Source organism: Platalea leucorodia, assembly GCF_965183815.1.
Source record: "Platalea leucorodia genome assembly, chromosome: 3".
Lineage (NCBI taxonomy): Eukaryota > Metazoa > Chordata > Aves > Pelecaniformes > Threskiornithidae > Platalea > Platalea leucorodia.
In genome coordinates this window covers 69,592,660-69,616,558 of record NC_138825.1, presented here as the reverse complement: position 1 = coordinate 69,616,558, position 23,899 = coordinate 69,592,660, and the positions used below count along the sequence as shown (strand labels likewise).

Here is a 23,899-nt window from a genome sequence, read left to right as displayed (position 1 = left end):
TGCTTTGATCCTTAAAACAAGCATAATAAATACTCAATTTACTATTCAGCTTACCATTCAACCCATTCATCAGTATTATTCCAACCAGTAGCTGAATCTTTCCACCTCCACATTTTACATAGTACTGTGTGTATCTCAGAATATAGATAATACCAACTGAAATAATTTTTTATTAATAGTGGTTTATCCAAAATGCTCCATTTTACTGAATAAGTACTTTTTGGTTTGTTTTTTATGAACTTTTGTGAGTGTCTACTGGAAAAAATGGGAAAGATTATATGTTAAAGGTTAGAGAATTACTGGGATGTTTTTTTTCAGGCATGCCACCATCTTAAGAGGATGTTCAACCCTCTAAAACATACAATTTGCCCTAAAATAGTCAAAAAAGGCAAAACAAGGGAAAATACGTTTTTGTGCTTGTGTGCCGGACTTACGTGAACTTCACTGTCCTTCTTCCATATTATTAGTCAGTCCTAGATTTCAGAGAGATCTATGTGTAGTTGTGGATTTTTTCCTGGGGTCTCACCTTTGTGTCATTTACATGTTACTCATGTCAGCTAATCAAGGGAATCATAATGTCTTAGGTGGTCAGCTGCTCTCCTTGCTTTTGCATGTGTCCCACGCAATAATAGAGGAGAGAAAAAACAGCTACTAACTCTGATTCCTAAGCCCACAAAAAGGGAGAAGGGAACTTCTTCCCTATATGATGCATCTCTATTCTTCTGACTGTTGCACTTAGAAAGAAGGGAAACGTGAGGACTAGAAGGTTGTATTTCTGTTGACTTAAACCCTAGTTTCATAGTGGAGTCTGCATTTATAACAGTGGACTTTTCAAAAATGCCTAAGCAGGTGATGCCTGACTTCCATGGGAGTTAGGTATGTAACCTGCTTAAATGCTTTTCCAGATCCCACTATAAGTCCCTAATCCTTTCTGCCTACTTCACAGTCTTCAGTCACTGATATCTGAGCACTTGAGGGAGGCTTTCTGTCTTGCATTGTTTTAAAATGATGGAACTTGAGGAGGATTTTGTCAAATCAAAACCAGACTCTGATCTCTAAAGTAAAATAGTTTATTATTTTTAATACAGTCAAAAATACTGTTCATACTTATGCCATTGAGCACATGGTTAATTCTTGCTTAGGGCTTTACAGCTTTAGGTGTCTATTCAACGGAACAGATGGAAAGTAATTTTAATAAAGCCCTCAAATGTTTACATATCCAGGTACCTAATGATCAGCCCATATGGAAAGCATTAATGTTTAAGTACATGTAAGCATACTGGTATTGGTTTAAGTTAAGTTCTTTAGCAGTGTTAACTCAGGCAGGCTTGTGCGCTAAGGGGTTTGCTGTGGGTGGGAAACAACGAAAGGGATCTCTGAACTGCTGCCTGAGGAGTGCTGACATTTGCGATTTCTTCTTTCTGTGAGCATTTAACCAGTTATCCTCTCAGAAGAGAAACTCATGCTGCCTCTTGACAGCATTTCATTTGCAGGTTAGGAATATAATGGAGCATAAAGGACAAGGGAAGGAATAAAGCAGTTTTGGATTGTTAGGTATTCTATTGTCGAAGTGTTGGCATCACAGACATTGGTGAATACTGGTATCTTCTTCACCGAGGTCATGATTTTGCCTTGTGTTCATAGTCTTGCTGCTTAATTCCTGAGCTGCTTGAATAATTTAGATAGCAGGTAGTGACAAAAGAGAAACTGATAGCCGGGGGATTCAGGCGTGAGACTTTTCAAGAACAATGAGCTTGCAGCCAGTTTTACAGGGAAGTAGAGCATGAGTGTGTAAAATAAAAATAATGCTGGTATTGGCATCCTAAATATAGCCCTGGAGGTCAGCAACTCATTCTGCTGCTGCGTGCCTTGTTCCCTGCAGCCTATGGAGTTAAATCACAGGGAGGCTGTGGTTCCAGGGAACGCAACATATGGTGATCAGATACATTACCATATGTTATCCTATTAACATATGGAGGAAGGAACACAGTTGGTAAGGGAACTTCTAAACCTGAAGTGAAAGGCAGCTACTCTGGTGTCGCTTGCCCTTGCTAGCGTCAGTACCTCTGAGCGCTGCTCGCGTAGTTGGCTTAGGAGGCTTCCGGATGAAGAACGCAAACCCCGCTCGCAGCAGTGCTGCCCAGGGGAGGGTCCCGAGCCAGCGGCAGGCTGACTCAGCGGTCCCTCCTCTCAGTCCAGTGTTCTGGTCCTTGCCTTGCTAAGCCACTGGCTGGGTTCAAATGTTTGAAATAATGTTCACTGCAGGGAGAATTGTATCCCTCTGTTTGGGCTGAATGGTGTCTTTACAACTTCGCAGTTTGGTTAATGACTAGGAGCTCTGAAAAGACTAATCTGCTGTGTCTTCTGAATGATTCTATGCTTTGGGTAGGACCAGTTCACTCATGTTAACAGTACATCTGCTATATATTTTTATTTTACTGTTTTGAAATATGTAGAGCCTAAAATACATAGATAAAACTCATGTGACAAGGACGTAACTTTTTATGATACTCTGCAGTCATATGTTATCATGTGATTTTTTTTTTTTTTTTAACCTGCTCCTAAGAATTTGCATCTATTTTTTTCATGAATGGAAGACTCAAAAGCTGCAAATACGAAGTTAAAAGCCTGTGGATTGAAAGAGAGAGATCAGCCTGAATTATCCCATCTTCCCTTGTTCTGCCCATTCCCATTTTACTAGTGAATGGAAAGCTGATGTTTGAGACTCCTAATGCTCTAAGGCAGATCTTGGTCAAGTCGCTCAATAGTCACTTCCTTACTGGAGAATTCTCTCTCTTATTAGATGCACGTGTATGGTGGTGCACAGTGGTGGCATAGGTAGAGACATTCATTTAATGTAGCATCAGCTCTATTCTGGACATGTCTTTGTGATCTCCACAAGCACTCAAATCTCTCTGTCTCTCTAGTCACCTACGAAAAATGCAAGTTTATGTGAGATTAATTTAATCTCTTCATATTGTACATGTTTATCATTCTGTGGGAACAGGCTAACACCTTTCTCCTTTCTCCTCCTCCTTTGTGTCTCTCAGCTAGAGGATGAAATTTCAACTTTACGGCAAGTGCTAGCAGCCAAAGAAAAGCACCTCGTTGAAATTAAACAAAAGCTTGGCATAAGTCTGATGAATGAGCTGAAGCAGAACTTCAGCAAAAGCTGGCATGATATGCAGACCACTTCTGCGTGAGTACAGACCTTGCACAAATTCATTCTTATATGTTGTGTAGCATGTTGGGGGTACTGTCTTGATGAGCCCTGGTGTGAAATTTAGCAATTGAAATACCTGCCAGGAGGAGCAGATGGCAGGGACAAACATGTCAAGCTTCTCACAGCAAGGAGACCTGGAAAAAACCCTTCCACAGCAGCAACATGCTTTGCTACTGTGTCTTGCAAAATCACAGCAACTAAAACTGTTGTGGCACTGAGAAGGTTATTTTCCTGTCCATGGCACGTTCCTACAGTGTCCTTACTGAGGAGAGAAAGGACCTTTTTTAATCTCAGTGTATTATATTTTTCAACTTCCAAAAGAGACAATATAAAATAATAATAAAAAATACCAAAATGTTAGCAGCTATTTAAAAAAAAATGGTACCATCATCTGAATTATAAAGAATACTGGCAGGATTGGTTGATGTGTGACTCCATTTAATTCCTGCTTTTGGTTGTCCAAAAGAAACAAAAAAAATTGTTGGAGTAACTGTACCATCTTTGAGGTTATCATAAGTTCTATGCACGTTGAGTTTTTTGTTATTTTCCAGCAGCATGTTCTTAGGCAAGTCCTCAAAGTCTCTCACAGCCTTGGTTTACCACTGTGCAGAATGGGTAACTAGTTCACAAGTATTCAGTGAAACTCATCTTGTGTAATGTGTAAGCAGCTTTGGGTTCTCAGGGTGAAAGGTAATGCAGAAATGTGAAGAACTGTTACTCCACTGCTGTTGTTAAAATGGTTTTAACTTGATTTTTTTTTTTTTTTTTAACCCGAGCAATTATACTGTGGTAGTCTGTAGTCTAAGTCAGTTGCTGCCTTCCAGGAGGGTGTCTCTTAAAAATGCACCAGTTCTCGGATGAGGAAGCAGGGGAGGGAGGTTATTTGGGCTGCAGGTTGCTGCCAAGAACTACTGGTGCGAGGCTTTTGTCTCACATAAGGAAGGACTTAAAAATACATATATGGACATAGTGATAAGACCTATCCTGAATCTGCCACAAAAAAATGTTCAAACATAGGATAGGTATTGTTACTTGTAAGCTTCAAACACTTCTTGCTCTGTATCTCTGATGGAGTATCACTGAGAGAGACGGCGAATAAAACTATGAATTCCAAAGCTCTAGGAAGGCCATGATAATTACTGAGGGGCTGGTCTCAGTTTCATCCTGGTCTTTATACTTACACGTATGAACATACCATATTCCTCTAAATTTGGGGGGGCTGAATTAATAGCAACATTGGTAGAAAGAACCACCCACCTTTCATCAAGTGCTGTCTGAAAAGTTATTTGATTTTTTTTTTTTTTTTTTTTTTTAAATTGACAACTAAATTTGACACTTTTCGGGAGAAGCAAGAGTGAGCTGCTCCACAACAGAGCTGAGCTGAGAGTTGACAGCAAGGCAGGCAGGGCAGTGGCATCACCCACAAAGGAGCAATCCCACAGTACCTGAACAAAGAGAGCAGAGCAGGTCCAGTGACAGTAAACAGGGTCAAGCAAAGAGTTCAGATCTCCAGGTGAGTCTGTAGTGATGAACCATGTCCAAGGTCAAGCCAGGAAGACAAATCTGTGGGTCAAGATCAGTGGGGTACCTGGCCAGATACAGGCACCAGTAACGTATCTCAGGCAAGGACCAAGGCCTTAAACGGAGTCTGAGCTTTAGTGTAACTCCCAAGCGAAGGGGTGAGGAGCATAACAAGGCTTCTCCCAACTCTTTTCTCACACAGCACTGTCACCACAGTGTTACCCAAGGTTACACAGTTGTGCAGTCAGGACTGGCCTTGAGCCCAGGCGGCCAAACCTATGGGAGGAGTGGGGAAGAGTTTGCAGTGCCTCTTCATGCACTCAAGGCCCTGACAGAGACTTGGAAAAAATATGTAAAAATGTACATTTTTACATTAAAATAATCATTCTTTGTATTTTAATGAAAACTCAAATGACGCATAAACCCCTTAATAGGAAATGTAGTTTCTGTGTCTCCTATCTCTACCTTTTGGACAGTTTCTCAGCTAGGTCCTATTTCTCATGATGTGTCATTAACAGGGGCACTGCTGGCTCGGTGAGGATGTCTGGCATGTGCTAGGAGAGGATAGTCAAGACACACTGAGCTTTAGAAGAGAGGAGAGGCACAAGACACCTGAACTAGAGTTACTGGGAGACACTAGCAAAACTTTGAAACAAAAATTTTCATTTTTACTTGAAATTTGGTAACAAATTCAAAGACAGCTTTTCATTTTCCCTTTGCAATGTTGACATTTTCCACAAGGATAGAGAGAAGTAGGAGACTTTATCAGTATGGTAGCTGCTACTTTTTATATAAGATGAGTTTCAAAAACAACAAGCCATTAGGTGATGAGTGTCCATAAGTAGTTATGTGCAACTGAACAGCAGGGATGTCCATGGTCCAACTGCTATATAATTCTGGCTGACACCCATGCCAGTACGTGGATGCCAGTACAAATCATGGTAATCTGGCATTCTTCAGAATGGATGTGTTAAGTAATAAGAGGTGATTCATTGTTGCTGTACCAAAATAGCAATGGCGTAGCTTTACTCACTAAGATTCTCTGATTTAGTAAGGATGAAAAGCCTGTTTGAAAAAATGAAAATTCAAAATATTTACATGCTTGTACTTCAGGCTTCTAAATCCACAGTTAGTCATTTTAAGTTTTAAAAAGACCTGTTTTTAAGGAGGCACATTTTGCTTTCATTCAGTCTTACTGGGTTTTGTAGCTGCTGTGCTTTTCTGTTAAAGTTAAAACCACTTTTCTTTAATGGAGGACTTTTCAAAGCCACAGAGAACAATGAAGCACCAAATTTTTGTCCTCTTATTGTTAATAATCTTTTTAAGCTCTCCATTTAGGGATGCATTCTTAGGGTTAAAGTGGACTTAGAGGCAGAGAGGTGGACTTCTCTCAGAAAAAAATCTGTAAAGTGTGTCTGAACTAGTTAAGACTCGTGACCTAACTCACAGGACAGATGCCACCTGGAATGACTAAATTTAAACTTGAGATTCTATTTTTAAGCATTTACATTTTGAATGGTTGGCCACAGGTAGCTTAGGAGTTAGCCTGAGCATGCTTGACATGTACATGTCAAAAATTGTCATTAAAGGATTGTTATGATTAAAAAGGGAAAAAAAAAAAGTCATAATTTTCATACTGAGGAAAGCTAGAGCTGGAGGTCAGCGCTCTGATGTCCTCCGTAGATTGAAGGTTATGTCAGGCTCAACATACAGTTCTGTACAAAGTCTGTTTCCTTGTCATTGATTCATGCTTTAAGGTATGCAAAAGCAATTCTAACTACCTTTAGTAAGACATTACATTCGCAACAGTAATGTGCAGCTTTTTTGTATCAAATTAGCTTTTTTAAAATCAGTTTTCTTTCTCGCTAAAGAAAACCTGTAATGTTGTTTGCATTTTTTTGGCCTTGTATGAAATACAGCTGGAAGTCATTCACTTATTATGATAACCAGAATCATAATCTATTTTTCAAGTTCCTTGTTCATTTCCTCTGCCATTCTTCAGTGCACTGATTTTTTAGTATAATCTATGTGTTAGGGAAGGCAGGGGGTTCTACTATAGAGGATATCAGTAACCAGAGAGCAAACGATTGCCTCAAGTTTAATTTACTTTCATGGTGGTAAGGCATTCAACTGGAATGACTTCCCACACACACCTTTTTAAAGATCGGGTTTCCAGTGAATAGAGGTGGGTGGATATTCAGATAGCTTCTAGCAATGCAGTTTTTTAATTTATATTTTAAACATAGATAATTCATTCTTATTTAGATGCTAGAAGCAGGGTAATGTTGGCAGATTTCGAGGTTATTTATTTTAGCTTAAGAAATCATTAAAAATGTCTTTACAGGGATATTTACAAAGACCATAATTAAGCTGTTCTAATTAACATTTTGCTACAAAGGAAAGGTTTTATGTAACCTGAATGCAGTATGTTTACTTAGTTAAAGCTGTTTGATTGGTGGTGCTTCAATAAAGTTCCCACAGCTCTCTAGCCTTCCGTACTTCAGATTTTCACTGCATAGTGCGTTAAGGTAAGAAGATAGCTTCTATAAAGATTGACCAAGTTTTATACAGAATCACAGAATAGTTGAGGTTGGCAGCAATGTCAGGAGACTGTCTAGTCCAGCTCTCCCTTTCAGAGCAGGGTCAGCTAAAGCAGGGTGCTCAGGACTATGTCCAGTCAGGTTTTGAATATCTCCAAGGATGGAGACTCTACAGGCTCTCTGGGCAACCCGTCCAATTACCCTTATTGTGAAAAACCTTTTTCTTTTATTAGAATATTTCTTGCATTCAATTTGTGCCCATTGCCTCTTGCACTTTCACTAGATACCTCTGAGAAGAGTTTGCCTCTATCTTCTCTACTCCCTTTCATCAGGTTATTTATACACATTGATGAGATCTTCTCACGAGCCTTCTCTTCTCTAGGCTGACTATCCCAACTTTCTTAGCCTTTCCTCATACGAGAGATGCTCCAACCCCTTAGACATCTTTATGGCCCTTCACTGGACTTGCTCCAGTATGTCCATGTCTGCCTTGTGCTGGGGAGCGCAGAATAAGACCCAGCACTCCGGATGGGCCTTAACCAGGGCTGAGCAGAGGGGAAGGATCACCTCCCTTGACCTGTAGTCCCTCTTCCTAATGCAGCCCAGGATACTGTTAGCCACCTTTGCTGTCAGGGCACATTGCTGACTCATGTTCAGCTTGTTGTCTACCAGGACCCCAGGTCTTTTTCTGCAAGGCTGCTTTCCAGCTGGTTGGTCCCCAGCCTTTACTGACACATGGGGTTATTAATCCCAACCTACAGGACTCTGCATTTCCCTTTGTTGAACTTCATGAGCCTCCTGTTGCCCCATTTTCTTCAGGCAGTCAATGTCCCAGGTAATAGTATTCTTCAATGCAGTTACAGAATTGCATTGCATTATATGTGGAGAAGGTTGCAAGGATTAATTTATCCTCCTCACCAGTCCCTCACGTCAAGCACTAAAGACAGATCCACAAGATACCTTGGCCTTTGCTAAGCATATATGTTGTAACTATGCTTGACTTTGTCTGTCCCTTAGCTTTTAATTTGGTGCTCTTCTGTACTTCTCTGGAAAAAACCAGTAGGATGTTATAGTGTTGTCCTCTCCAGAGATATTTCGGTACTACTGAGTTTCTAAGGAGCAGTTGTATCTATAAAATTACCCACCAATAACCTCACTCCAGCCTAATAGTTCCCGGAAGCTCCTTTGTCGTTCTTTCCTGAAATAGTAGCAACTGTTAGAGGGCATAAGCATCCTCTGTTTTAAATGGATAACCTTTCAATCCATGGATGGAATAGTGATATAACTACAGGGATAGCTTCTAGGGAGATGAAAATGGTTCGTTTTGCTACCAACCCCCGCCTGCCTGCCCCCAAACAATACTCCGGACATTGAGACCACTGTAAGCAGCAGTTTTGCCATGGTCAATAAATTATTAGAACAGCTAAAAACTTAAAGAAAACCCATTATCTCCTTGAGGGCTGTAGCAGTGAAATGAAGTGAAATGTCTCAAAGCCCATACACTTAGTGATGCCAACCAGGGGATTGGGAAGCCTTTGATGTGATGGAAAGCGGACCCGTGCAAGATTGCCATCTAGGGTAGGAGTCTCACAAAGCTATGTTTTCAAAATGACTTTCCATCTTTTGCCTTCACAGACAAAAATTGTCACTTGTTTTAGAAAGGGAAAAATCTCATTAATTAGAGGCCAGAATCAAGAGAACTGTAAGTGCAAGCTCTGAACAGCATGTCTCCTAGAGAGTGCCTGGGGCTTTCTCAGGTGGTGGCTGTTTTTGAAGCCTTTTTAGGAAGGTTTCAATATTGCTCTGCTCTTACATGTAATACTTAGCTGAGATTTGGGACAAGCGCATTCAACATGGACTTGGCCTTTCCCTCCAGAGACAGAATAAGGCTCTCTTCATTGAGTACTAGTTGAAAACGAGGTGAGCAAGCTTAGTTCTGCTCATAGGGAACCTGAGGACAATTGTATGGGTTTCCACCAATAATAGGAGCTTAACGTTTTGTAATTCAAATTTCTACCAGGTAATGAGAAAATAGAATGTAATAGTCGCACTGCATGTGTTTTGGACTTGCAATCTATGCTACCTGCAGTCTTCATTGGAATAACTTTAAATATATAGTAATGTGTTCCAGAGGTTCAAAATTTTCTCAGGAGGTCAGATATAATTTGTGGACAGCTGCAGCCCTACTGTGACTTTTGGGAATTCAGTATACCATGTTCCCACACACATACTTGATATGAGCGGTAGTAAAAGAGACGTGGGTGTTTCTGTTCATTGCAATGTGTAATCACCTTTTGACATTTTCTTCTGTAAATTTGCAAGTAAATGTAGCAGTTGTGTAAGTGAAGAAATAGGCATGTTAGCTTTAGCAAGCACATTACCTGCATGTGAGCCTGTGCTATATGGAAGTAAAGGGAGCCTCACGCTTCTACTGACTTTGTGTCCTTTGGGTCAGATCAGACAATGTTCATGCCTTCTTCAAAAGACAATTTTTTTGCCACTTTTCAACATGTTATCTCTGGCCTTGAACTTGGAAGGGTGGAGTAATGGAAGATAAGGTTGAAGAAAGGACTTTGAGAAGTTAACTTAGCCTATTCTCATCGTCCCTTTTCTAAAAGATGTATGTCCGCTTGTTTATACCAGAAGCTTCAGCTAATGTAAATTACCCAGCAATGTCAGGTGATCTGTTCCAGATCAGTGAATATAGTTTTAATTTCTCAGGGAAGAACCCACTGTAATTATGATTGTGCACCAGAAAATATACACACATATAGATATCTGTATGTATGTATATCTAACCGTAAGGAGGGGAGGGGACGCCTGAGTGTAAATTGGAATCTCTGAAATGACCAGGATTAAAAATACCCAGGAAAGGGTCAGTGGAAAGGGGACAGAGGAAAGAAAAGGAAAGGGAGAAATGGAAGGAAAAGGAAGAATAGAAATGAAGCAAAAGGAAAGAGGAAGAAGGAAAACGAAAGGAAATGGAGGGAGGAAAGGAAAACAAAGGGAAGGGAAAAGGAAAGCAGAAAGGGAGAGGAAGAAAGACAAAGGAAAGAGAGGAAGAGGAGAAAGGAAGAGGAAGAAAGGAGAGGATGGGAAGGGGAAAAAAGGAAAAGGGAGGCTGGGATATGTTTACTCTGCATAATTTTGTTGATCTAGTGTACAGTACAGAACCCACAGACAGTGTTATTGGCATAGTTTAAGGGCTGGTGAACCGAGAAGTTTCGGCCCGGGATGTCTTAAGCTTATCTGTGCTTAAGCCGACATATTGTGGCTTTTCTACCTGGAGATTAACTGTACCACAACTGCTTGTTTATCCCCCGGTCTATGCTGCGTTGCACAAGTAGTGCCTTTCACGCAATTGTATCCCCAGTTTTTCCCAAGGTTTTGAAAATTACAGCGCAGGACAGCAGAGAATATTTGTCGCCTTCGTCTGGCACCTTTCCTGACCCGTGACTCTCTCCAGCCTACTGAACAGTCGTCTTCCGTGTGCTGCGCACGGGTTTCTGGCCGCAGGCAGGTCCCCTGTGGCCTGCAGAGGTTGGGTTCCCTCAGCTCTGCCCTTCCTCTCTGTGGGAGAGGAGCTACCTGGGGCACGCTTCCTCTGACTGATTCAGGCATATGTACCCATCCAACTGCCAGCACCGTTTCAATTAATTCTTAACGTACCTGGCAAAGGGAAGAATGGCTAAAAAAGTACATCAGTCATTGTTTGTTTTTGAAGTTGGAATGAATTCCAGGTGAGCACTAAAAATACAGCAACAACCCCACAACACCTTAGAGTTCACTGTGGGCAAAATGGCAATATGAATGCTTTTAAAGAATGTTTTATGTACGTGTTATCTGCCGTTCGTATATGCATTTATTTCATTTGAGCATTACAATAATTTAGTTAATGCTGAGCCCCGTTTTCACAGAAAATCAACAGAAAAATAGTTTACTAGCTGAGAGTTTCTCAGAGACCCAGATGCTTTACATTGAGTCCAGAAATGTCATTCTTAAGCTGACTAATGGTTTGAAAACTAAGAAGCAGCAAGCTCCATAGGGCATGACTTGTGCTACCAGGCTCCGCTCTACTGTATGGTTTTGTTGTTAATTGTTTGCATTTTGTTGCATCTTATGTAAGCTTTATCACAGAATAGGGTTTCTCAAATGGATTAATTTTGCATTGATGGAGAGGCACAATGCTGAATGAAGATGTACTAATTAGCAGATGTACTAATTTTACAGAAGCTGGATTTAAATTCTTTATAATTTACTGTAGTAGGTCAAATGTGCAGCTTGCCATGGAAAATATGAATATTATATTCGTAGCCTACTTCTGTCAGCAGTCCACATACTGCACCTCTAAAGGAAGGTTAGATTTGACTCTGCCATGTGAAGGTCAGTTCTGTACTGAGTTGAGATCAAATAGCATGCAGTATGATTATCCTGTCTTATCCTGCAGATGATGTTGGTCATTTAAACATCTAGTTCTCTGACCTCTCTGTATGTCTGCTGCTTGGCTATGCTCTACATGAAGCACTATTTCCTTCACACATTGTGCTTTATGAAACAGTATCTTCTTTCATTTGCTTTCGCTGGCTGTAAAAATCAGGTAGTGAGACCTGGTTGTCACGTGATAGTACAACCTAAACGCAATATATGAAACTGTCAAGTGAAAAAGCAGTCAAAATATGCTGCAAATCTACTTTGCCTAATTAGTATGTTACAGTACTGGAGATGTGAGTTATCTTTAAAGCTTCTTTTAAAAGTGTTGGGTATATTATCAGAATATAACTGCAATATCAGCTTATTTTATAACCTCCAATAATAATTTATAAACAATTGCTTTTGTTAAAGAAATACCCTATTTTAAAAACGCAATTATAATTGGAAGATGATGGACGAAATTCTTAGGTGAATGTCATATAAAAATGTAATGTTCAAAATGACACAGGTGAGTTTTATTTAGAAGTTTACAGTTGTGACAGCAATTCACATACCATGTTTGTTCAATCTTTCTGGTCTGTGAAATACATTATAAATATTTACTGTTAAGTGCTAAGTGAAAAGCGTGGAATATGATCCTTGTTAGCCACTACCAGCAATTCTTCTGTGCTGTGGAGTATGTTTAGATGCCACAAAAACAGAGAAGGCATTTCTACTCTAACTGCATAAATCAAGTAGCCTGTTTCTACTTTTACTAATGCTACTGGGCATCTGGCATAATGCTGTTAAACTCAGGGAGGTTATGGTGACTTTTTATTAATGCAAGAAAGGCATAGAGCCTAATGATGTATTTGTGTAAAAATGAGTGCCATGGGTTGGGTGGAAAGTGATATTTCTTGAATCTCTGTGTCCTAAATTCTCTGAGTTTGTTTCTACTGGATCATTTTTGCCTTAAGGTTCAGGGTCACTGACGTTACTTCAGCCGATGGCTGACTGCCTGTTGAGATGCTGTCACCTGTCCTGATGAGCTGGGTGGTCAGTACTTGCCCAACGATAGCCAGCAATGGCTGCTCAAAGGATGAAAGTACAGGTTTTATAGATGAGTTAGCGTGTTGGAGCAGTTGGGGGTGATAGGAGGGCTTATGCCATACGTACAGCACTTTTTCCCATAAATAAATGTTAGTAGGTCTTACCTGGAATATCCAACTTTATTTCTGCTCTTAAAGGTTTCTGAAAATTACATAAGCTGTTCAGTGCATTAAAACAAAACTGCAAAGTGGTGTGTATTACATGAGGATATGAAAATTGCGGGCTTAGATTATTAATGCTACGTACAACTGAGAAGATTCCCAGAAGTCAGAGAGAATATGTTGGAGATCATTGTTACCGGAGTGTTTGGCAAGGTATCAAATGAATGCTGCAAATATGACGTAACTATGATGATAAAAATATCTGAGCCAAAATACTGTGCTGTGTATCAATGCAAAGCATAACTAACTACAGTAAGGCAATGTCCTCTGTGGAAAGAGAATTTATTTATGAAGAAGGCATACTGATATGTATAATGCTGGAGAGGCAGGGATGGGGGGGCTTGATTTTTAAGTTAACTATCAGTGAGCTTTACTGAGATGCAAATTACTGTTTCTTGTCTCTGCTGACGGGTATTGCATGTTGCACTGCATTTTTACCTTTCTTATTTTTTTGTTCCTTAAAGCTCTTCTTCAGCATGGCTGGGGGAGAGGTCCATGTCAAAGGTCATTTTTGCTGAAGTTGGTGCTGAAAAAGGACCAGTTGTGTAAGAGTCTTAGCTGGATTTATGCTGTTACATAATGTCAAAAGCATTAGGAACATAAATGCAGTCTCCATGTCTTCCTTGCTAGTGGAAATACTGGGGAGGACGTTGGGTTTATGGGATTTACAGAAAAAACACAGTATTAGTTGGAATGCTAAAATCAGTGTCGTTTCAGCCAATTCCTAGAAAGTGTGTTCTGACTAACATAATGTTCAGAAATATGTAGAGGGGTCTAATGTTTCTCAGTTAAAGTTGAGTCTGTCTGCTGTATGGGGCATTTGGGACTATTGTCTTAACAGTTGTGAAGTATGAAGAACCTGCAGCAGAAGGATAAGACATGGAGATGTTTTTTCATAAAGCTAAATAGGCCTGTGAATAAAATAAACTCCAAAGGTGTCTTTTTCAAAAAATTTGTTCAGAAGGATATCTGCAAAGTATTTTACTAGGTACGGTTAACCTGTACATAAATAGGTTCTGCTACTGAGGACCTTTTCGACCTGGAAGTCTTGGACTTCATTTTGTCATCAGCAAAATTCCACTTGTGCTGAATGGTTTAGGAAACTTCTCTGTTAGGAAAATGTCTAAAGACTTGTATGCAATAATACATATACACACACACACACACACACACACATATGTATATATAAAAAGTCACAGACATTAGAATATGTAATTTTTTTTTGATAGGCAACGCTTATCAAAAAGCTACATGCTCATAGTTTGACTGAAGCATCATTAATGTCAATTTTAGGGTCTTATCCCACTCTAGATTATATGTCCGCTGACAGCAGGAGAATGACAGAGCTATTAAACTAGTTAAGCTAGAGAATGAGGCCTCAGTGAAATAAGAGCATTGCAATCTTGCTATGTCCAGGGGCAGACAGCAGGACTGAGGAGAAAGGAGACCCAGTGAAAACAATGTTTTCAGTCTTCTTTGTATTCTGCCAGAACAAATAAAACAGGCATAACCAATGCTCCTACCTTTCTAATTATAAGTTGTGCTCCTTCTGCCACTGTCGCAATGTTTTAGCCCTTGTTGTCATTCATTGTCAACATTGCGCATGTAATTGATTCGGCTTATCTAACTCTTGTTTTCTAGAGATTTCGTACCCTGGTCTTGCTCCCTGTAGACTGCCTTGCTAGTCAGTGAAAACAGAGACAAGCGCTTTCATAGAACAAACTGTTTCACTTGGCAGTTTTAGAACTTGTTAGGTCAGTAGTCTATAAGATATTTTGTGGCTTAGGAACATAAAATCAAAGTATTTGTGCTGGAAAAAATTAATTGTTGATAGACTATTATCTGAAAGAATAGAGCATTACTTGGTATCTGCCTTCTAACATGTGGTTTGTAAAACACAGTCCTCAACAGAGGACTTCCAGCAATAGGTACTGCTAGGTCTAAAAGGACCCGACATAAAATGTGATGTGCTATATTGCAAATGTTAATCTTCTTATTTCCTCTCCTGCCTCCACAAAGTTATATTGCTTTCATATGCCTAAAAGTAAGAAGAAAATACTCTGTTTTAGGAATTAGGCAGTGCGATTTTTTTTTTTATTAATCTCCAGTGTATTTTGGTACACATTTGCAATCTTACAGATTTTGTTCAAAGGAGAAGTAGAACCAGTGGAATTGTATTGCTGAATTTTTCATGATCATTTCTTCAGTTCTTGTCTGCCAATGCACGCCACAGGGTACAAGACTGATTATAATGTGCTCTCCTTTTGTTACTAGGTCAGTACTTCTAATTCTGAGCTTGTCTGCGTCACTGGGAGTATCAGATAATTTACTCGGAAGGAAGCCTCTGACATGCTCAGAATTAGTTTACTCAGCAAAAAAGCATCTGTGAAGAAAAGCTTATTGATTACTCTGAGAATGCAACTTAATTGTACTGAAGGGTCTATGTGGGTCAGAGCGTATATTCTGTATCAGTAAATTAAGATGATTCTGTGTTTGAATGTGTATGCTATATGTGAAATGAGTGACTTCTAAAAAGATTCAGTGCCATAAAGAATATGCATTCACTGTCTAGATTTTTTTCATCTTTCTTTCTCTGTCTCTCCCCAAACCTTCTTCCTTTAAAGAAATTTTTAAAAAAAAGTAAAATTGTAGCATATGGAAACAGATTTGATCAATTTTGTCTAGTTTGAAATATCAAGAAATAATTTTGAAGTGCATCTTTTAAATGTACCTAATATGTATATGCATGGAAGAGCAGAGTTTATATGTCTTGATTCTTTTCTATGCTTTAGACAGCAAATTTTGCTACCAAGTCAGTGTCTGCTGCAAGAATGCTTATTTGATGTAAATTTACAGAAAATGTATCAAACGGGTATTCAACAAATCACTGCATTCTACTTTTAAACAGCTTGCACTGTGTAACATCCCCTAACTCAGGGGATGTTATCTGCAAGGGGGAGAGACACAGTGAAGGATTGCTCTGGAGAGCCTTTTGCTCCCATTAAGATTAAACTGCACTTAGGAAGCTGTGCAGAAGCGAGCATCTTTGTAATTTGTTTTGTGCCACAGTTATTGTGTTTCTTAACCTTTCAGTGGATGGGACTTTAAGATGTGGAAATAAGGGAATTGTAGGGGATTCTAGCCTCTGTTTTTTAATACTTGTCACTATTTCTGTTCTATTTTTCATTTCCAGTTACAAGAAAACACATGAGACCCTGAGCCATGCAGGACAAAAAGCAACAGCAGCCATCAGCAATGTAGGAACTGCTATCAGCAAGAAGTTTGGAGATATGAGGTATAGGGACCTGCTGCTTCTCTGGTCTTATTTTGAGGACAAAAAGTATAAGTCATCTGTCAGCTCTTCTTTTCCTTCTACATTAGTGTTTTAAAGGTTCAAGTACTTTGTAGTCAGAGTATTCTATAACATTCATGGTTTCAACCAAAAAGAAGGGATAACGATGAATGAAGATATAATTCTTATTTGAGTCCTGGTTTAAAAAAAAAAAGTGCAATTTGAACTCCTTTTGGAATAACTTTGCAAGCTCAAGGAAATGTACCAGTAAAATGGAACAAAAAATTGCTGTTAGATCTTTATTAACCCAATTTTATTCATACATGGATTCTGGAGACCAACATCATCTGAAGAAAACAAGCCTGCCTCGGAGCTGCTTGTGGAAAGATAAATCAAAAAAATATTTCAGGCTATTTTTAATCAGCTTATTCAAGATGTACAAAGGCAAAGTTTTGTTCTGCACTTCTATGTATAAAAACAGATATGATGAAAGTAACAGGAGTTGAGGTCAGGGCAACTGTCACTTAAATGCAACTTAAACGTCAGGCTTCATATGTTGATGTATGTTTAAAAGTGTTGGTCTTAAAGTTCCTCAGAATTAGAGCATAAATGAAGAAATTGTGCACTGTAAACCAGCACTTCAGTTTTCAACTTGGTAGCAGGATTACAGAACTTCTCAGGTGTTTTAGGGAGTTGATTTTTTTGTGATGAAATAAATGGACAAGGGCAGCTCTACAATATATTGTTTGAGCTGCAGAATTAGGGCCTCATTTATTAGAGATATTGGTATGTACTCACTTTTTTGGTCATTTTGTAATGTATGAGGTAACCATATCCTAAGATCTGTGTGAATCCATTTTACAGTTTTTCAAATATATACGGGGGGTTTTGCTGCAAATGGCTGAAGCATAGTTCTTGGCAGCTAAAACTTATTTTTTTTCCACTTTTTTTACTTTTAATCTGAATCTTAAGAAATCTTTAGTGTCCCTCCTTTATACCTACCTTTTACATACAGTTTAATAAACCCTCTACAGAAGTATTACTGTTTTTCTAGGTGAAACTAAAGAAGGAAGATCTTCATCACTGTATGATCTGCTTTACAATGTTTTTTTCCACATTGCAGTTTAAAATGGAAACCTAGTGAGTGACTTGCAACCAGGTGATGAACATAAACCAAGAATTGTTTGACTCGATACAGTTAAGCATCCATAGGTAGTATATGTCTAGAAAAGGATATAAGAATAAGGAGGCATGCAGTTACATTTTCCTAGTACATTTTTTTAGCATTCAGCAATCTGGGAGCCGAAAACTTTCTAAAACAGAAGTTTGAGCTTTCATTTAAAAGTCTTTGAAGGGTTTTTCTTCATGAATTTATCTTTTTAAATTTAACTTGTATGAGCTTTTGTCATTCATAACACTTCATGTCTCCCCAGATGAAGAGATAGTTACGTGGTAAAGAAGCATGTGGTTTATTTGTTTGTTCATTCATTCCCTATTCTGAGTCTCCCTGATCTTTCTTTTGATGCCTCCTAGCTCTTCTGTTATGAGAAACAGTGAGTGTAGTCCTTCTGCTGTCCCTCATGTCACTCATGATTTCCTGTGGTTTTATCCTATTTCACTTCAGTTCCCGCTTTTCCAGGCTGAGGCTCCAGTTGCATGAGTTGCTTTCAGAAGCCTTTTTCCTACCTTCATTTATTCTTACTGCCTTCCCTGCATTCGTAGTTGTATTCTGTATTTTCGAGGAGTGCACGAGATCCGTGTGCTGCATGTAGCACCAACATATCCTCTGTTTCATTTTCTGTTCTTCCCTAACCCTTCCTCCCGTAACAAAGACAAGCCCACGGCTCAGTGAACAGGTCCTGTTGCTGCTTCTGGGCTTTAGATCCTGCAGCAGTGAGCAAAGAGTTGCTGCGCAAATGCCTTGAACACTGGCTCTTGATCATAGAGGGAAGGATGACTCTAACAATTCAGTACTTCTCGGGGCCTGTTGCTTGTGCTTTGCATAGGGTGTGAGATTAGCTGCAAAGGCAGAAATGCCTTCACTGTAATAGAGCATGTTTTTCCTTTAATATTTGCCTTAATTAATCACTGTTACCAAATTCCTTTGTCTTACCTATCCATGTCAACCCCCACCCCCATGGCGATCATGCTTCTGACTAGCGCTTGGAAAGCAGATGGGTGGTATTTATTCCATTAGCCCTTTAGCCAAGGGCTCAAAGCAGAGGCTAAGTCTATAAGCATTTTGATTAATTGAGAAGCTTGTTTCTAGTAGCTTTCTTTGATCAAAATGATTACCTTGAACCTGGTTGGGAATTTTTCAGGAAAATATGAACTACCAGCACTGCCAATTTTGTGGATGCTTACTGTTTTCACTTAAGTTCTCGGTTAGGAGCATTTTCTTAACACTTGATGATGCAGAAGCAAGCGATATAGCCAGTATCTCATAGTTACATAAAGCATGGCATGACCTGGGCCTTCTGCATCTGCTGACCATCCTAAATCTGGAGTAATGGCCAATATGCTTCCTGCAGCAACAAAGCTGGCCTAACGTCTTGGCTCAACTTGGGCAGGTGCAGTTCTGTGTGGGGTCACACTGTAAACCTTATCACTTAAATGACTTGATTTTAAAAATCTTCCCCTCTCCCACTCCAATGCCAGTCATGTTTGGGGGAGTAAGCTGTAAGGGGGCACGCGTTCTTTGTTTCATTGTTTGCTTGCTTTTTTGCTAATCCAAATCATTTTATTTCGGTGATCTAGTATATGGATTATTGCCGCCCCCTCCCATAATGCTGATTTAAACACACATCAGCTTCTGGTGTAATTCTCTTGGTTAGGCATTAAGGCTGTTACTCACCAATGGCATCCAGATGCAAATCCCTGTTCTGTTTTCATTCAGAGCAGACACTTGAAACTGATTTCTAAAACCCAGATGATCATCATAATTCCCAGTATGTTCAGCAGTCTGGTGTACTTGGCCTTTACCCCTTGCCTGTGGCAACGATGATTTTGAAAGGGCTTGTAGTCAGCCTGACTCTAAATATTGAAGCCTGCCTTCTTCATGAAACAAAATTCTGCTTTCCAGGTTGCCTGCTATGTCATCTGTACAGGGCACCACATGAAACACATATATTTCTGTTCTGAAGATGCAGGGTCTTAGTAACCTGAAAGATATTTCATCTTGTATTAGCTCTAAAAATATTTACTAAAATATCATATATCAGCAACAGGCCAGATAGGCTTCCCCAGATGTGCTATTTTGCTGTGTTAGAATTCAAGAAGATGAAATCTACAAGAAAGAAAGAAAAATGACAAAATTCTGTGTGTCCCAAAGAACAGGGAAGCCACCCTTTAGGGACAAAGTGCTTTTCATGCAGCTGGTGTGCTTGTCTTTCATCCCCACCCCAGCTTCCCAGTGTCACAACTCTCTAACTCATTTTGTGCACGAATAATCATCAGCATTTTAAATCTTCTAATTTTTTTATTAATTATTAGTGCTTGTAAGGTCTCTTTACAGTTGTAACGCATTCTATATAATATCATCATGTTACTAGAAATACCAGAAATGCGTGTAAAATCAGTATACGCATACTTTTGCTTTGGGATAAAAGCCAGGCACTAGTAATATAGTTAAGACAATAGAGTCTTCATGAATAGCTCTTGTGATTAATGATATGCCATCAGGATTATTTGTTGCCCCTCCACCCCCAACCCATATTGTCTCCTTTAACATTTTCTGACATGTAGAAGGAAGGCAAAGGGGAAGAGGGGAGTCCAAGATCACTCATTGGGCAGTAGCATGGTCTCAAATCTCTCAGAAGTAGAGGTTACACTGACATTTCAACGTGGCTCTTACCATGTAGAGCACAGAGGTGATACTAAGTTGAGGGTATTATTTGTCCCTTGCTCCTTTGCATACTGGTAAAGTTTGGATCTTTTCATGCAATACTGCTGGACTGCTCTGCAGCTGCCTGTGTGGATCTAAGAGTTTCAGCCCTGCTGATGGCCTTTTTAGAAATAATTTGTGATAGCAAGTGGGACACTTTCTCATTTTTTTTTTGTTTGCTTTTAAAAAAAGGAAACTACATACACTACTACATGCACATTACCACATACATTACTACTACACAAGTAAATGCAGTTAAAGATTAAGCTAACAAAGGCATGCATGCAAATTAGGATGTCAGCAGTTATACTGCTTATACATCCTTCATTCAACTGTCTCGTATGTTTTCTTTAATTACGTGATCGCACAGACCCCTTTCAAATTCAGTGCCTGGGATGAGCCAGCTCTGAAGATGAATAAAGGTAATATAATGCCTCATTCCTGCCAGGAGCTGGAAGGCACATGTGGAAAGAGACAGAAGACTGCAGGGAGGGAGAGCTTGGGGGCACGACTGTGGCGGTTGAATGTGCCCCTCGGAGATGATGGGAATCAGCACAGGAGGCACGTGAGGTCCCAGAGGGGTGGAAGAAGTCAAAGTTCATCCCTCTGGAAAGGGGCAAGGGACGTTCTGGGAAACACAAAGCAGATACGGGGGGAATGCATTAACCTGTTATTTTCTAAGTGTCTAGAAAATAGCATGATGGCAAAAACATAAAAGGGTTTGTCAAGAACAATTACCTTGAACTGACAGCACCTGTCATAGAGGATGGAGGGGAGGCAGGAGATGTGATAGAGCTTGACTTTGATAAGGCTGCCCATACTGGTTTTGCTCCTGTGAGTGAACTAGAGAAATACAGTTTAGGTGTTATTGCTTTAGCAGGAAGAGGGCATAGGGAGCTGAAAACGATTTTCAAAGAATAGGTCTCAGTAGCTCACCATAATGCAGGATTTTGCAGGCATCTGTCCCGAGTCTGTTACTCTTCAGCATTTTCATTGCAGGTTTAGATGATGGCATCGTGTGTACGCTTAAAATCCCCAGATGACTGCAGTGGGAGTCGATGCAAGCACTTTAGACAGCGGGATTAGAATTCAAATTTATTTTAAATGATAAAATAAAATTCAGTGTAGGAAAGTGTAAGGTGTTTTATTGACAGATGGAAAAAAATCAAAAGCAGAGATGAGGAGCACTGACCGGCCAGCCGGGCAGTGGCTTTGCAGATAAGGGCCTGGGAAATGCTAGGCTAGTGGGTCACAAATGCAGTAGGAGTCAATGCTGTCATGCTATCGTTGCTAATGCATACTTAATTCCAGCAAGTGTTGCCTGTAAGATTTGGGATGGAATTGCTTTGCTCAGCTCTGATGAGGACTCAGCTGGAATATTTGGGCCAGTGCCAGGGTACCGCCCTTGGAAGGGTGTGCAGATGAACTGGAAGGAATGGGGCGAAAAATCGGCTTCAGAAAATACAGCCGGTGAGTGTTTGAGCGAGCTGGCTTTCAGGCCAGGCAAACGTGGCTGAACAACGAAAGGAGAGGGAGGATGCGGTAAGTTCATGTGAGAGGTCAGGAAGAGCGTTCAGCTATAAAGCTGAACGGAGGCACAGGTTATTTCTGAAGGCTGTGAAATCTCTCTCATTGGAGGTTTTTAGAAGTAGGTTAGGCCATTATCTGTTGGAGATGGCTTAGGTATAATTAATCTGTTTTAGTGCTGTGGGAGTTGATTGTTGCTGTGCCTTTATTGTTGTGCCTTTTTGGGTTTTTTGTTGTGGTGGTGGTGGCAGTGGAGTTCTTGCACAGCCTTTTGCTGTGCATTTCCAGGATTTCCCTGATCTAGGGATGTTCTGGGCACTTAAAACTGTTGCTGAACTCATTGGGAGGTGAATTCGTTGAAATATTGTAGCTGTCATACCCAAAACTACCATTGTTAAACCTCTATGTCTCTGATATCCCCTATAAAGGAAACAGTAACATTGTCTTGCTTCAGAATGTAATTTCATAAGCATTTCTTTTGCTGACGGGTGAAGCAGTTGTTTTCTCTCATTTCTACTGACACTCACCCCTTCATTTGTGCTGGTTTTTAGAGCTCTGCAGTAACACAGATTGCCTCATCATATGGCTGTACAAGTGTCTGTATTAGCATGGAGAAGGGGGTGGCTCTTACTGCTAGTCAGCAGGTAGTAAAAGGAGGCTAAGTATGGCAACAGTGTTACTTAAGCTGGTCTAAGCAGAAATGTGTTGTGAAGATAAATCCATGAATGTTTGAGAAGCACCAATATACGTGATGATGAACCCTGTAAATAACCATGAAGAAATCAATGCTTTTCTTCAGAGCAAGGTATGGATATTGTGCGGTAAATAATGCATCACACCACACATTGAAAAAGGATGTGAAAAAAGAGTATTGAAGAGGTGTTCATTAAGTGTGCACCATCTATCTGGCTGACTGCACGAGGCAGGTGTTCTCTTGAAGTGGTCTGTAATTAAAGACTACATCAATAACACACAGATGAAGGAGAGGCTGTCTGCCTCGTCATTTCTCGACTTTGGAACCTTAATGACACCCTTTGAATATTGTATATCGGTGTGCTTCTCCCAGTTCTGCTGCCTTAATTAAGTTTCTTCTGAGCTGGAAAACAGTGCCATAGTGTTTCAAGTATTGCTTTCAACAAGGAAGAAGTATTTTAGAAAATGTCATTTTAGGAATTAAAAGCCCCTTATTTTTTCCATACCCTTCTCAACTGAGAGATGATTACAAAATCCAGAGGGGGGGAAAAAAGACATTTGCTGCTGTGATATGTATGTACAATTCCGGTTCGCCTATACTTTCTCTTTAATGAGATTAAGGTAGGATTTTGGGAGGGAAAGCAGTTAGCATTGTTTAAATCTGATCTAATAAAGAGAACACAAAGTTTAGCAGACAAAACTTGAGTTCTTCATTGCACACGGTATAGGTGACAGTGTATTAAGGAGTGTGTGAAAATTTTTGCTTTGAAGGAATCTCAACTGATCCACGTTCTAGTGTGAATTCCAGCATCAAAACTTGAATGCAAATGATTTTATTTTTCTCCTCGGGCAGTTTGACATGCTACAGATATATATGTATATTTTTGTTACATTTTCATAATACTTTTAACTCTTGCTTTTCTTTCCTTGTGCATCCACCACAGATCGCATTCAATTGGGTAAGACACATTACTCTCCTTGAATACTGCCTCTGTATTTGACAGGATTTGTTTTATGGAATGTAATGCAGTAACCTCTTTCCTTTCAGCATCGTTATATATGATAAAAACATATGCTACTTACACTATAATGCCTCATTTTTACAGCATGGTGAGTATAATGAGGAAAGGACTGGACTAAGTGGCTAGAGTGTGTTTGCCTTGCTCTTGAGTAGATTAGTCTCAAATTCAAATAATGAACACATTCAGAAGATGTTGCTCTTGGGCAAACTTATTTATTTGGAATCCCATTCTCTCAACCATCTTTTTCTGTCAGAGGTTGGAACATAAACAGCAAGTGCTGAGTAAAAATTGTGTTCAGCCAGCAGAGTTTTATAAAGATTGTATAAAGAATTTAACTACCTCCTCTTCAATAAAGCAAAAGTGTATTAGTCATGAAGTGTACATGGTGACTCTTAAAAGTCTTGAGTCCTGGGGAAATTTGCAAGAGTAGGCCAAGTTCTTAACATGATTAAAAGGGTTCTTTATACTTAGAGCTTGAATTTATTGATGCTGTAAAGCACTTCAATATATGATGAAT

The 23,899-nt window shown here is 39.7% G+C and overlaps 1 protein-coding gene across 2 annotated transcripts in view; it reads left to right on the top strand.

Moving 5' to 3' along the window:
- Positions 1 to 23,899, top strand: part of TPD52L1 (TPD52 like 1) — a gene marked incomplete at both ends in the record, with an annotated part of 59,820 nt that overhangs the window by 22,613 nt on the left and 13,308 nt on the right. Inside the window, 3 exons of one of the 2 annotated variants that reach the window (XM_082305941.1) lie at positions 3,051 to 3,199; positions 16,159 to 16,260; positions 23,305 to 23,319. In XM_082305941.1, the coding sequence (XP_082162067.1) occupies positions 3,051 to 3,199; positions 16,159 to 16,260; positions 23,305 to 23,319 (266 nt within the window). The remainder of the gene's footprint in view (positions 1 to 3,050; positions 3,200 to 16,158; positions 16,261 to 23,304; positions 23,320 to 23,899) is intronic. The other variant, XM_082305942.1, reaches the window with a different exon arrangement.